Genomic DNA, 16,130 nt, shown 5'->3' with positions numbered 1-16,130 from the left:
TGGGTAGCTTAGATCCAAGAGACCATTTCCATATCTGCAGGGACTAATTAACCTTTAAATCTGACAGGCGTCGTCTTCTGTGGATTACTCTGGTTCAGTGGAGTCAGCAAATATAGTCACCCTTCCTTTGGTGCTGCTTTGCTCCTTGGACTAAGTTTTGCAAACTCACTGACTGAAATATATCTGTGCAATTACTATATTTTATCACGTCTCTAACTTCCCAACCCATTTATACCCTATGTATAAATTTCACCCTATTTATGGTACTATTGAATTTAGACCAATGTTAATGTATCATTTGCAAAAGCATTGTCTCTAGAGACACAAATTTTACTTCCAGGAGTAAAATAATGGCATGTGCTTATCAGTGTTGTCCAGTGTCATTGTCATTTTGGGGGGAGTAGAACTTTTGGAAAAATAGTTACCAAAATGTCATTGTCTGTTGCTTCCTGGGTAGATAAAGGAGTGAAAATAACTAGCTGATTTATTCATGGTTCTTTATGTGAGGAACATATCTTGACCTGGGTCAGACTAAATGAACCACCTTCAGTTAGACGATGTAAACCCATAGCTTACTATATCAAAGACCTGTGCAGGCACATTCACTTTTGAAAGTCAGATGTATAAATCAAGACAAGAATAGACAAGATTAGCATCATTCCTGTAAATTGCAGGGGTATGTGTAATATATCGGGTGAGAAGGTTGAAAGTCACATGACACAGTAATATTAGGTGTGAACTGGAGCTGTTCTGATTCCAGTGATATTACAACAAAATGATCTTTAAGAGAAAAATAATGCAGCAGGAATGTGTTGGAAATCATTACTGTCTGCACATAACAAGTCACAGAGCAGGTTTCTGCACTTTGATTGATGGAAATGAGCTCCAAGAATATATATATTTTCATTGACTGTCTCCAATTTCCTGTGCCTCTCAGGAACAGAAGCAACCTGAATCAATCAAAAAGGAAAATGGTTAGAATTAGCTATGATTTCTTTTTTTTAAAAGGTGTGTTTATATTAGGGAGAAGGGAGGTGTCTATCATCATTCTTGAGATTTCATTTCATCTGTTGTTAGCACCATATATTGCAGAGTACAAACGAACAGCCAGTGAAGAGAAAAGTGCAAAGAAAACCAGCCATTTCCACTTTAACAATAACTATAAAGCAAATGGCTAGGGGTATACGTTAAGTGACAGGCTTGTAATAATAGTCATAAAAGCCAGGAGTAAACTTCACTTCACAGCTTGATCAAGGTGCTAGTGAGAGGTTTTGATCTGGAACATGGGCAAATATGCACAGTTGAGAAAACTGAAGTGATCAAATTCATTTAGCTCAGCACTTTTCCCCTCACTATTGCTCCTTTTCCTTAAAGACAACCATGCCTCCTTCCAACATGAAGCCTAGGTAAACAAGTTTTATATGAGGAAGTATCCAGAGGTTCAGGAGACAGAATCTGCCCCCCAACCTGTGGGCAAGGCATGTGGTGGTTCAGCAATCCTGAAATAATGGCTGTGTCTCTTACACACACCCTGAATGGGATCAGTGTACAGACCGAATAAACATGCCCACAGACTGCCCCTATATGGTGGTGTAGAAGTCACAATGTCCAAATCCAGGTGCACATGTACAGCAGAAGTTCCACATTTCCATCATCTTGGGAGCTCTTCCATACCTCGACACCCTGGGTGAATTTCATACAACAACTGCATTGTGTTACCTGCTAAAACCAATAGTGTAAAACATTTGAATTTAAGGAAAATGATGACAATTAACATCCCAACACAAGAAATAGCATGTTGGTAAAGATATGCTAAACAAAATAAAAGGGACAGGAACTGTCTTTATATTTGATTTGGGATAGGATTCTTTGAATTACTGTGGTGACCCTGTGAAATGTGAGTGATTTGCTCTGTAATCCCATGTTCTGATACATTGGCATATTAAAAGCAAATGTAACCATTCATTTCCAAGTAGGGATGTACATGAGTTTGGTCTGCCATGTGCCTGATTTCTTTGTCCTCCAGAGAACGCAAGACAGCGTCAGGATGGGGTGGTGAGCAATTCTATCATGTATTTCACTGAAGATCCACCAGAGCTCCCAGCCAACAGCCCTCACCCATTGAAGCTACGGCGCATTCTCAATTTGAGCCCTTTCACAGTAACTGACCACACGCCAATGGAGACTGTGGTAGACATCTTTCGGAAACTTGGACTCAGACAATGTCTTGTCACACGCAGTGGGTAGGTATATATAGATGAACCAATAAGATTAAGTACTTAAAGGGAAGGAAAGTGCCACACCAGCTTTGCTGTAGCTGTAATAAATATAGCACTTTTGCTATTCAAAGGAATTTCTAAACAGTAACTAACTCTCAACAGCCTATGAAGTCAGCTGGGTAAGTAGTATTATTTTCTCTAAAACTAAAATAGACAGGTCAAGTGGCTGTCCAAGGCAACAGAAAAAAATCAGTGGCAGAGCTAGAATTAGAAGCAAAGATGTATTGTCTGCCATTGAGCTCACACTCAGACCATGTTCCCTTCTCTGTAATGTATTGTAATTTAGGTGCCATATTTAAGATAAGGGACAATAAAATACAGATACTATCAGGCTGATGTCCCAATATATTTTGTTTTTAAGCAAGTGCAAATGCAGAGTTGGCAAAATATCACTGTTTGCAAAGGGTTTGCTTGTCCCTAGGCTTCCAGCCAGGCTGAAGTGCTCATGAAAAGCGTGATGTGGATGACAACTGAGAAAAATAAATCTGCTCAGTTTGGTCTGACCGCAAGGGAAAGTGAGTTAAAACTCCACGAGAGACAGACGACAAAAAATGATCAGGAACAGAAACTGAATCAAAAGTGTTTAACAGTTTTGTCTGCACTGGGAAAATTTTCCTAACAGCTCAAACTGGTTTTAAAACCTTTTGGAGAGACAGTCTAGCCTGGGCTATAGTGACAGAAAAATATAGTGGCCCAATTCCTGATAAATTTGGATGCCTAAAGTTTTGGCACCTAAATAAAACCGGCTTGCTTTTCACAGATGCTGAATATCCACTGTCATTTTCAGTTCTGGGTGCTCAACAACTGTGAAAATAAGGCCTCTGATTTGGAAGATGGGTTTAGGTGCCTACTATTAGGCACTCGGGCTTGGAAGCTTTTGGTTTTGGTTTCTACCTCTAGCGGTTCTTGAAGCATCAGCCACCAATATTATTTTACAACTGAATTGAAAGGCAAATGGTGCTAAGAATGATGGGGTTCCAAAGTCCAGTATCTAACTAGTTTCAAGAGTTGGAAAGGAATGCTTTGTAGCATGGGGAGGTATTCTGGCCCCCAAGGGGTCGTGAGATATTGGATATTAAAAATGTCTCACAACTAGCACTTGCGTTGCTGGTTATAGCTTAATAAGGGGCAGATTCCAAAACTCTCACTCCTGTTGGATGGTCACTTCTTGTTTAGTTCCATTAAAGTCAATGGGAGTAAGGCACTATGCCGTGAAAATAAGGGCATCAGAATTTTTAAAAAGAACACACAAGCTGAAATTCACCCTTTTGCAGAATGCCAGGACAAGTCATAGGCCCCACTTAGCCCCTGATTAGATGGTTTAAGTGGTTTTGTGTTGCCTAGATCTTGTGCTGGTGGCCCTCTGCTTGAGAGTGAATTTTGTTCTGATAGAATTTAATTATTTTCTCAGACAAAATGGTGTTGCATTAATTACAGTTCTCACTTGAACACAGAGTGGAATAGATTCTCCACAAAAGGAGGTAAAGAGAACCAGGGCACTTCATTTTTATAATGGACATGGGCTTTTATTGTCTTGGTGGTTATCATTAGGTGGGACTAGTTCTTTGTTTTGCTTTGTTTTTAATCATTATTTTGGAACATGGGAGCTCTCGTAAAAGGCCCCTACAGCAGAACAGGAAAAATAGATGAGAGATCAGATGATTCACCTTTTCTTTTTTCTTCTCTTCTAGAAGGCTGCTGGGCATCATAACTAAAAAGGATGTGTTAAGACATATGGCTCAGATGGCAAACCAGGACCCTGAATCTATCATGTTTAACTAGACTGGTAACAGAAGATGGGAAGAAATAACCTTGAAGGAATCTCTCCTAGGTTAACACAAAGGCTGCATACAGTATTTTGTTTTGTTTAAAGAGAAAAATACAGTGTATGAGGAGTGGCCCAAAACTAAGCTATAACAGAGAGGATTGGATGCAGGATGAGACTTATTTAATCAGGTAGTCAGGTTAGACGCTCTCTATAGCTGCAAACATCAAGCTATATTTCTTCAATGAGTTTCCTAGTAGCTCTGCTGGTATGTGTGATATGGTTTGAAGTGATATAGGTTTAAGTGATATGGTTTGAAGACAAGGAGCCAGGAGTACTGGAGAACACACCAACGTTCACACTAACTTATTAGACTGGTGCGAAGACGAGCACATATTTATAAATAAGTTAGTAACAGCTGTAAACCTTTGTGTTCTAAACTGAGAACAGAGCATGTACGATTCATGTTGATTTATTTGTTACTGATGTCATGGTTATTTATTTGCTACTGAATTATACTAAAATATTTTCATTGAAAAAAAATCATCCTATTTATGGAGAAGTTTGTCATCTTCATTTATTTTGGTAAAAGTTAATTGAGACTGGAGTGGAACTCAAGCTGTAGAATACACTTCTGTTCACTTTAAACATCCTGTCCTTTGTTTCCTGCTTTAAGCCATTTAGTTTTACTCAGTTTAGCAGTTTTGTCAATCAGCTCTCCTCTGTTATTTTTAAAATGCAGAGATTGATTTGTAAGGATTCATTATTTCTCTATGCAAAAATTGGCAAATTGGTACTGTAATATTTAGTATGATGTAGTTTGCTATGACTATGGAAAAAGTGTAAAAAGCTCATGGGGGAGATTTTCAAAAGCACGAAGGACAATTAGGTGTTCAACTCTCACTGAAAGTCAGTGGGAGTTAGGCACCTCCCTCCCTCCATGTAAATAGAAGAAACAGACAAATGAAGCTCTGCAGTGATTTCTGCCCTGCTCCAGTTTATTCCTTATTCCTCCACTGGCAATTGTTTGCACGTGCTAAGAAATCACTTAAATTAACATAGTGTAATACTGACAGACCCCAGTCGGCGGCAGGCAGGATTGAGCCTGGGACCTCTGGAGCTTAATGCATGAGTCAAAAGTCACCTGGCCCTTAGCTAAGGCTGTAGAGCAGACTCATGAATCTCTCTGTAAGTGGTCTTGGTGTCATTAGATGGGACAGAGCACCACACCCAGGAGGTGTGTAGGTTACATACTTCCCCTAGCTGAGGAAGCGCGTCCTGAGCATCAGAGACTTCCCAGTTGAAATCCCGGACAAATCCCCACTTGTAAAACCAACAGACCCTGGTCTCCAGCAGGCAGGATCAAACCTGGGATCTCTGGAGGTAAATGCATTGGCCTCTAGTGCATGAGCTAAAAGCCACATGGCTATTAGCTAAGACTGTGGCAGACTCATTAATCTCTAAGTGGTCTCGGTGCCACTAACTGGGACAGAACACCACACCCGGGAGGTGTGTGGTTTACAATAGCATGGCTGAAACATTTATTTTCTAGCAGAGCTACTCACCCTTTAAGTTGCTTATACCATGTACAGAATTAATGCTGCAACCCTCCATAGTACCAAGCTTGGACAAGGGTGCAAGAAAGCAATTGTTGTTGTTACCTTGTGTCACTTATGTCCCCAGAATGTGAAGTTTAAAAGGAAACAACTCCAAGTATGTTGGGGTAATGATGCTAATCTGGTCCTAAAGCCTTTCCATTCTGGTGCTCTGTGGGATACAGAATGTAGGTATTTTGTGTGGTAGCAGACTGTAATAGTCTGAATGCAGAAGGCCAAATGCTGTCATCAGTTACACCCTCTATCTCTGGAATAGAGTAGGCTATTTTTAGAGTCACATTGGAATTTCAGAGTCCATGGCTATAAAGTATGCCTTATGTAATGCCCATAGTACAAGCCCTTTATGGTATCATCAGTGTTTTATGTCTATACAGTATTCCCAAAATGCATAAGAACAGCCATACTGGGACAGACCAAAGGTCCATCTTGCCCAGTATCCTGTCTTCTCACAGTGGCCAATGTCAGATGCCCCTGAGGGAATGAACAGAATAGGTAATCATCAAGTGATCCATTCCCTGTCACCCATTCCCAGCGTCTGGTAAACAGAGGCTAGGGACACCATCCCTACCCATCCTGGCTAATATCCATTGATGAACCTATCCTCCATGAACATATCTAGTTCTTTTTTTAACCCTGTTATAGTCTGGGACTTCCCAATATCCTCTGGCAAGGAGCTCCACAGACTGACTGTGCGTTGTGTGAAAAAATACTTCCTTTTGTTTGTTTTAAACCTGCTGCTTATTAATTTCATTTGGTGACCCCCTAGTTCTTGTGTTATGTGAAGGAGTAAATAACACTTCCTTATTTACTTTCTCCACACCACTCATGATTTTATAGACATCAATCATATCTCCCGTGAGTCATCGCCTTTCCAAGCTGAAAAGTCCCAGTCCCAGTCTCTCCTCATACGGAAGCCATTCCAGACCCCTAATCAATTTTGTTGCCCTTTTCTGAATATTTTCCAATTTCAATATATCTTTTTTGAGATGGGGCGACCACATCTGCACACAATATTCAAGATGTGGGCATACCCTGGATTTATATAGAGGCAATATGATATTTTCTGTCTTATTATCTATGCCATTCTTAATGATTCCCAACATTCTGTTTGTTTTTTTTGCCTGCCACTGCACATTGAGTGGATGTTTTCAGAGAACTATTCACAATGACTCAAAAATCTCTTTCTTGAATGGTAACAGCTAATTTAGACCCCCATCATTTTATATGTATAGTTGGGATTATGTTTTCCAATGTGCATTACTTTGCATTTATCAACATTGATCTCAGAAGTTACTGGACAAACCCTAAGTGTAGATCTCAGACTTAATTATTTAATTAATTCTGCAGAACCTAAAAAGTTTCACAGAACTTGGTTAATTTAAGAGTGAGGACGTTACTGTAGTATATAACTCAGTGTATGCAACTACAGTTCAATACTTGTTTTCAAGCTATTGGACTGAGGCTGATATCAAACCAAATGGGTGAATAAAACCTTTGCTGATGAATGATGCAAGTTCAGTATTACACATTGGTTATGCAGGGACTGTGTTGAGTTAGACTCAGCTTCTGACATGTATTTGAAGTGTTCTGCACCAGGAGGCCTTCTGTTAAAGAACAGAACAAAGCTAACATGCACCAGGCCCTTCTGAGAGTGTCACTGTAATAGTAACTGCTAATTTTTTTGTTTTGGTGAAGCAGAAAACAAGACCATCCAAGCATTGTAGAAGATCCCATTTAATTCCGTGTTGGAATGAGTGCATACTAATGAGTATTGTTTTACTTTGTTTTTTAATTGTAAAAAGCAGTCTATATGTTGCACCTTATTAAAAAGTAATGTTGGAGTCTATTTTTAAATAAAACAAGCTTACAGTTCTAGCCACAAAGATGAACATATTGTTAAGTAAGCGAAAAAGCATTTATATCATGTGTACCAGTATGACTTTAGATTTCACCACACATGACCAGTCAAGCTTGTTGGATGAGTTGGGATATCTCTGATTGAGTTTTGTGATTGCTAAAGTTACATATTGAGTTGGTCAACCCCATACAATGAACTTCAGACAAATAGTCTTATACTGTATTTGGAGAGCAACATTGCAGTACATTGTCTTAATAACATGAACTCTTAATTTATTTATTTTTTAAATTAAAGAAAGAAGATAATTTGTTCTCCTGCAAGTTTGTTCTGTTTGCTGTCTTCCTTAAGCTAGTTTAAGGCTGCTAATTCAGATTCCTGTGTGAGTTCAATTTTTGGTTGTGGGTCATGATTACTTTCTTGGATTGGAGCTAGCTCAGCGAGTGAAAATGGTAGACTTAATCCTGCATATGTAACTCAGGCAAGAACTCCCATTAATTCTGTGCCTGAGAATTGCTTTCAGTGAGAAGAAAGAATGTGGGATTGGGCTCTTCCTGGTTAATGTCCCACACAGTGGTAAACATTTCACTGTGTTTTTATGCTGATGTGACACTAAATCAAGAGGTTGACCACAAAAGGCTTTAAAGATACCATGGCACTTTTCCAGAAAGTAAGTGTGTTAACCTGGACATCTTGGCAATATTCCAGTTAAACTAATTGCTATGTGCCTGGCCTAAAAGTTTCCCTGCAGTCTCCATTGGATACAGTATTCTTCATTTCCTCCTCCTTTTTTGTGTCGCTGAGCTGTGTATTGTTAAACACCTCTGAGAGATGGTTGCATTTCAGAAGCAGATGATGAAGTCCCTGGATTCTTTGTAATTGGGCCATAGACTGCTGTAAACCCATATGGTGTTGCTGGCTCTTCCCCATGCTTACACTGGTGTCCATAAGCTGAGAAGAATCATCATCATCGCAGAAGCCTGCAGGACACTATAAAAAATTGGAGCAGGACCCATGAACTGAAACTGGCTACCACAGAGCCTTGGAGCTACCTCCCGGTATGGTGGCAGTTTTAGTGCCAGGAGCTGTCAATCACCTCTTGTGAGAGCAGAGCCTTTCTTGAAAGGTAATACACAAGGTATGTGTGTGAGATCTGGTACTCTCCTCTCACACCTGTGCTTCACCAGCCCAGGGCCAGGTTCTCTCCTCCTTCCCTGAACCTTGCCTGCCCTGCTTCAAGGCCCAGACCAGCCAGCTGCTACATGGCCTGGTGACAGCCCCATTCCCTTTTGTTCCCCCTTTCAACCTCTTCTTTAATCTCCAGACACCACTACTTCCCTCTCCTGCCCTGCTTTCTTGGCTCAGCTCCAAACAGAGGGTGGGGGTGGTATCTTCCCAGGTCTGCTCTACCCATGCTGGGGCAGGTTCCATCTAAGCACAGTTTTAAAGCCAGGATATCCTGCCCAAGGAAAATCATTCTAGGGTAATTAGGAGCCTCTGATGGGCTATAGGTTCTTGCATCATTTCCTGCTGCTGGCGCAGCAAGGGGAAGGGGACTTGGCTGAAGGAAAGGGGGTGTGCCTGAGCATTCTTACATTGCACTGATTGCTAGCTCTGCTTTTGGCCTCTTGGGACCATTAGCAGCCAGCATAAGTTAGGCAGCTCTCAGTGCAGGGGCAGTAGCCTGAGCTGCAGCTGTTGGTCATCTTTGCCTGCCTGCCTCCAATCTAGCATGTACAATGTACAGGTTAGCCAAGGCAGAGGATCTGGACCAAAGCATATATAGCCAAGAACAAAGAAAATAGAGAATTCATGCTGTTACAATTCTTTCCCAGTCCAGCGGTGGTTAACTGGATGGAAAGAGACTGCCATATGTGAAGGCAGATCAGGGATAGCCAGTTTTTGGCATCTCTTCAACATTAGATTTCATTAGAGAAATAATTCTGCAGAAGAAACAATAAGCGCGCAGCATCTTGTGGGAATTTCCCAAAGCCCCAGGAGTCAGTTCCTGGCTTGTACAGTGAGATGAACAACCTATGCACAATCCAGACTTTGTTATGGAACACATATTTTAGTGATTAAACAGCTTTTCTTAATCCAAACAGATTCAGTAAGGAGAGAAAAAAAAACCAACCAAATTCACTTTCCTCAGATTGCTTACTGGGCTAGGCAGAGTCAACTGCTTATATAGTGAACAATGCTCTGTTGTGTCAAGTGCATTTATTTATACACAAATGCATGTAAAGCCCAACAGGACTGTCACCTGTTCAATGCTGGCTACCTCCATTCCTAAGAATGAGTCCTGTATTGCTCCCCTACGGAAAACTGAAATTCTTTTACGGGGAGTGGAACGTAATATAGCCACTGTTATTTTCCTTTCCTGCTGTTACTGAAACTACAACATATTTCCACCAAGAATGAGTCCTTTCCCTAAACAGTTAGTAGGCTGGATTGGGTTATGGACTGGCTCATTAACAAAGTGCTGACGTGCAGTACTGTAGGATACTAGCATCAACTGATTTAAGTGGTAAGGAATTCTTGGTGAGAAAGACTGTAGAAATTAATGGACTGACTGGAGTAACTGTACCGTGGAATGAGACCATCCCAAATAATAAGGGGGATGAAGGCTTTTGGCTGAATATGGCTGTAATTTCATATTTTTGAGGTCAGCCACAGAAAGTTTTCCAGTCACTGGATAAGGCATTTCCGGATGCTACTTGGATTATGTGATGAAGCCTTGTGCTTTAGAAAACCAAGTACAAACTTCCCATTTTTGTATATTTTTAGATCATTTGTCATGCTTATAAAATAAGAGGAGGCTAACCCAGCACAGGTAATTATACATTGCACTTCCATAGTGACTTCCATCAGAAGGAGCATGCTAATGAATTAAGCTTCAGATATACAGTAGTACTAGGAACTCACATATAGTACTAGGGATACTAAGTACTATCAATCTTATGTTCTAAACAGGAAAACTGAAGCATAGAAAGGCTGTGAGTGGCAGAGGTGGCATAAAACTCGGACGACTACCTGTTCCACCTTCACAGCCCTCAGTGTCTCACAAGGTTCATCGCTATTTATCTGAAGCCATTAGGAGAGCAGACTGAAAAAACCAGGCTAAATTTGCCTCCTCTATACCATTCCCCACTATTAAGGGCATTTAGATCCAGCTTGCTAAATAGGTCTGCAGCCTTGGGACTCTCAAAGCACCTCTCTGACACTGAATGCTCAAATAGTCACAGCAGGAAAAAACACTGGTTGTTATCGGCCAGAATATTGCATCTTTTCCCATCAGACTCGGACCTGGTCATGTTCAGCCATGATTTGTCTCTCTCTCTCAGGAGTACACAATGGAGCTGCTAAGCAGCCATTTAGTTACATTTGCATTCTCCCTCTCCCCCCCTTCGCCTACTTCAAGTGAAATTGTAATTAGAGGTAGACACAAGACACAAAGTCAAGAGATGTGGTTGCCGATTTTGAATGCCCCACATATTTGAGGGTCTGGGTTATGGTTTAGACATGTATCAACTTTTAAGTAATGCCACCACAAAGCACTAGTTACAAGGGCATGGGAAGTAAGTCAGTGCCGTACAATCCTGGCCTATGCTTCCATTCCCAACCCAGAGGAATCTGCCTAGGGCATCAGGCCCAAAAGCCTCCCCTTCTTCTCTGCCTGGAAGAGCTTTCAGGGGTTGGACTATAGCAGTTCCCAGAGTCTTAGGGCACCAGCGGGTAAATCACAGCGGTCATGTGCCCCCTTTCCAAACTCAGAAGGGCCAGTTCAGGACGTGACTTCCTCCACATGAACAGCAGCAATAGCCCAGTCACCTGACTACCTCTCCCTCTGTCCATTCCCTTGCCTTAAACCAACAGGCTTTTCCTTTCCCTGACTTCAACCGTGAGTACCTCATGGAAATACCCATCCAAGCTTTTGCAACAGAAATAAAACTAATATATTATCCTCTGTAACTAAAAAAACCCTGTGCTTGGTGCCACTCTGGTCATGTTTTGTGTGTTGTATCTTTTCCTACTGTCCCATCGCCCCCTTCATTTTGCATTTTTTAGAGTATAAATCCACAGGCCGACTCACTTAGGCGCCTAGCTCCCACAGTGGGAGTTTGAGATTGTGAAAACCCCTGTCAGCTGCTGCCAACTCTGGAGGTGCCTAAAATCCCTCACTGCCTAAATTTCCGTTATAAAAGTCCTCTAAAGTTTCTGCTGCTGGACATGTGCACAATGCTTCATGTTAGGTGCCTCTCTCATAGCTCAGTGCAGCATGATCCTCAAACCAGGTGAAGATAGGCATTCCCCCACCTACAGGCCTGATCCAATAAGCGGTCTCAAAGCACGCCTAACGCCACACACAATGGCTGGGGAAGGAGTAACAGCAGCCTCACTTCTAGCCCAATAGTTAGAGCACTCACCGTAGCGGTTGGAGACTGATATTTAATTCTCTGCTTTGCCTGATGAGGACAAGAGATTTCTTAACCTATGGGCTAAAGGTTTTAACTGAGATCTCGTCCTCCTCCCCACATTGGATGATGGGATATGCTGATGTGGGGCTCCCTGAGGATCTCCTGTTAAGCTGTTACATTGTGGAGAAATAATTAAAGAAGTCATTGGAGCAGGGGGACTGGCTCCTGGCCACCCCCCAAGAGAGTGCTCTAACCCCCAGGCTCTAGCCTCAGTCTCATGCTTTTTCTCTCTCTCTCATACACCTAATATGAGCCTTTCGTTATTTAGCCACAGTGGAACAGCATCAGCAAACGAGCATGAGGGAACCCCACATCATAATTGCCCATCGCCTAGTGGATAAAGTACACACCTGAGAGGTGGCAGATCCCTGTTTAAATCCCATTGCCTCCCACCACCAGGCAGAGGGGGATTTGAACTGGGGAATCACCCATATCCCAGGGGAAATGCCTTTAACCATTAAGCTCAAATTGATGAAGGAGGTGGTCATCATCCTCAGTTTCTTTTGGAATCTAGCCTGAAGTGCCTAAATACCTTGAGAATCTGGGCTTAGGGACTGTGATGTCCTATATTTTTAAGGTCTCATGGATACCACAGACATTGTAGGGGGGGCGCCATAACACAAATGATTATAAGAAGATGGCAAGCCAGTGACAAATCCAGGTATGGCCCTTAGGGCTCTTGTTCTTCTCTGCCTTTCTAACACACTCATCAATATACAAGCGGCCTGAATAATTCTGAATGTGCTTATGTTTAGTAAGAATTAGAGTTAACATGCAGGGGCTTGTGCAGTGGCAGCTGCTGCCCAAATAAGTGGTCACGAGCTGCCTAAATTCATTTCTACTGCATCCCTAACCCTCTCCCCTCCGCATGGTGGGTTGATCATATGTTCCAAAGAGAGAAATTGGGCCAACGCTGGAGATCATGTGGGAAAGTGAAGGGAGAGAAAAGGTCAAAGAAATGCATTGTGTGGGGGAGGGGTATGAGGGGAAAGGTAGTGCAGATGTGTAAAGAAAGCCTATCCCCTGTGCTCCTCCTATATCCAGTTGCACATCCATGAATGAAATACTGCAATACTATATAGGAAAGGGTAGGACGGACCAAAATAGTAATTAACCCTCTGTAGCCCCTTTACTCTTCTCCTCTAATTTCAGCCTCCTGTCGCCCAATGTACTGCTTTCCTAACATCATCCTTGGCCTCCCTCCCACACCCCAGTCCCTCGCAGACATTCACCAAGTGACTCCATTCCTCCCCCTATTACCTTAGTTTTTCTGAAGCTTCATGGGACGACGTACCAAGAGGAAAAGGTGAGGAACGGGCATATTTGGCTGCAAATCCTCCCTTTGGGGACTGATCTTTTAAAAGTTCCTCAGGTGATCTGATTGGCCAAGTGCCATTTCCTTCCTGCCATTTCATCCTGTACCCCATATGACATACCAGGGGAGTAGTATGGACTTAGTGAGTCATCACTAAATTGCCATATATGCATCTGTACTAGGAATTGCCATCAGTTTATTTTCCCACAAATAAACACAATCCGCCTTACAGTGGAAACCAAATCTGTTATTGCAGCTAGTACAGCTCTGTCTGTATAAAGCACGGCAAACTACAACTTGTCAGAGCAGCCAGCAGGGCCAGTGCTACCATTAAAGCAAACTAGGCAGTTGCTTAGGGCACCAAGATTTGGGGGTGCCAAAAAGCAGTGCCCCCATTTTTTTTTATAGCGTTCCTACGCCCCCTCCCTGAGTGCGCGGTCGCCGCTCCACTTCTCCCGCCTCCCAGGCTTGCAGCGCCAATCAGCTGTTCGGCGCCGCAAGCCTGGGAGGGGAGGAGAATTAGAGCGGGGGAGCAGGTGGAGCAGAGGTGAGCTGGGGTGGGGAGCTGCTGCACGGCTCCCTTGGGGGGGGGGAGCTATTACGGGGGGGCTTAGGGTGGGGGGGGGCAGGGAGCTGCTGCAAGGCTGGGGGGGGGGGGGCGCAAGGTGGACGTTTCGCCTAGGGCGCGAAACTTCCTTGCACCAGCCCTGGCAGCCAGCATTAATCTGTTCTTATTTCTCTACAGCAGGTCAAAGAAGGCCCAGTGTTTGACCTCATAGTTAGATATTCTGTGAGCTTCAAAGAGAGATCTAATCTTTCCCTGTTACGTTCTCATAAGAGCATTCAAGTACCAGAAAGGGTGTCCTGGCCAGTGTCCTCTTCTGCATTTAAGCATATAGGACTTACATCAGTGCAATATTCTTAGCTTGTACTGAGTTAGCAAATGATTTATTAGCAATACACTGGGGTGCATTCTTCTTGTGTAACTCCAATTAACATTAATGGAGCTTTAAAAAGCAACAGAGAGTCCTGTGGCACCTTTAAGACTAACAGATGTATTGGAGCATAAGCTTTCGTGGGTGAATACCCACTTCGTCAAATGCATGGAGCTTGCTATGGATGCAGAATATACCTCATTATGTATACAATATTGCACATACTATGGCACTCCTTGTGACACAGCATATAAAATGCCACAGGCACAGTAGGATGCAATAGTGTCAATTTAGGGGGCATGAGTTAATTTATTTGTTCCACTGGCTATAAGTTATATAGGCCCACTAGGTGGCATTCAAATACCCAATATATCAAAGTCTCCGGCCTCAGAATGCCAGCAAGTCATGCCTGTACTTTCTTTTCCCTTTTAACATTTGTAAGGGATTTTGTTTTATTTTTTTAACTCTGAAATTGTATCTGTGATTTTCCTTAGATACACTCAATATTTGTCATTTTATTTATTTACTTATTTTTATTTTTAAAGACTGAGGTTTGTCAAAGATCTTTGTGAGGGGAGGGGGAAAAATTTCTGCATTGTTTGGACTATTTGGCAGGAGCAAAGTATGTCTGTTGGCTTTGGCTTGTTCATCCACACATCACATCTGTGAAAACATAGTGGCAAAAAGAGGAAAAAATAATCTGCAACCTCCTTCCTGGTGGTTTCTGTGAGATTGTTCATGTAACCAGTACATTTTCATTATTAGTGCGTTCAGTTCACAGAGACGGTGGGATTCACAAAACCCTTGCTCAGCTGCTGCCTAAGCCTGTAGGCACCTAACCTCTCTAGGTGCCTATGTTTCCACTTTTAAAGTCTCTGAGGCACCTAGAGTTCAGCAGCTGAGCATGTGCACAGACACCGAAGTCCTGACCTATCCAGAAGCCAAGAACCTGTGTAACACCTAAACTTCAGCAGGATTAACAAACTAGGCATTCCCCGCCTATCTTGCTTTCAAGAGGTGCTCTGGTAGGTGTGCTGAGAGCATATCAAAATCCACACAAAAGATCGTTGTGTTCCCCCAGTCAAGGATGATTACTTACCTTTACTGTAACTGTTGTTCTCCAAGTTGTAGGTGCAGATGTGTATTCCACTCAGGTGCGTGTGTGTGCGCGCGCATGTGTCTGCACCCAGCATATGAAAGCTGGAGAACTTTGCCTAGCAGTACCCACAGGCATGGTGCTCATGCTTTATGGCCCTAGCATCTCCCATGGCTACCTAAGGGTGATGCCTGCTTCTCAGTTCCTTCACACCAAAATCCAAGGCTCGGGACTCCAATGCAGAAGGCGCGGAGGGTGGGTGGTGAATCCATGTCTGTACCTACCTCTCAAAGAACAGTTAAGTAGCAGGTAAGTAACCACCTTTTCTTCTTCAAGTGGGCGCAGACATTTATTTCACTCAAGTGACTCTCAGGCAGTTTTGCTAGGCAATAGGGCTCGGAGTCTATTTAAACAGTGACTGCAGAACAATCTTCCCAAAGTTTGCTTCTGGTCTAGATGCCATGGTAACAGCATATTGTCTAGCAAAAATGCATACAGAAGACCAGGTAGCAGCCCTGAAAATGTCTAACATTGAGACATCACTAAGAAATGTGATTGATATTGCTTGTGCTCTTGTGGAATGGGCCCATAATGTCTGTGGGGGCATAGTCTAAGCTACAGTATATAAGCTGTGGTATCCACCTGGAGATCATTTATGTGGTGACTGGCTGAGCTTTCATCCAATCTGCATAGGAGACAGAAAGTCAAGATGATGAAAGGTGGTGTTTTGGGAGAGGAGAGAGAGTGAGCAGATTGCTCTGGGCTCGACCAGAGGACTCACAAGGACAGCC

General features: G+C 42.7%; 1 protein-coding gene across 2 annotated transcripts in view; it reads left to right on the top strand.

The window, feature by feature from the left end:
• The window catches only part of CLCN4 (chloride voltage-gated channel 4), a 58,138-nt gene extending 50,318 nt beyond the window's left edge, over positions 1-7,820 (top strand). For both annotated transcript variants that reach the window (XM_065580687.1, XM_005309314.5), the window contains 2 exons: positions 2,027-2,243; positions 3,971-7,820. In XM_065580687.1, the coding sequence (XP_065436759.1) occupies positions 2,027-2,243; positions 3,971-4,061 (308 nt within the window). In that variant the 3' untranslated portion in view covers positions 4,062-7,820. The remainder of the gene's footprint in view (positions 1-2,026; positions 2,244-3,970) is intronic.
• The last annotated feature ends 8,310 nt before the right edge of the window (positions 7,821-16,130 follow it).

Source organism: Chrysemys picta, chromosome 1 (genome assembly GCF_011386835.1).
Source record: "Chrysemys picta bellii isolate R12L10 chromosome 1, ASM1138683v2, whole genome shotgun sequence".
Classification (NCBI taxonomy): domain Eukaryota; kingdom Metazoa; phylum Chordata; order Testudines; family Emydidae; genus Chrysemys; species Chrysemys picta.
This window is presented reverse-complemented; position numbering and strand designations above follow the sequence as displayed.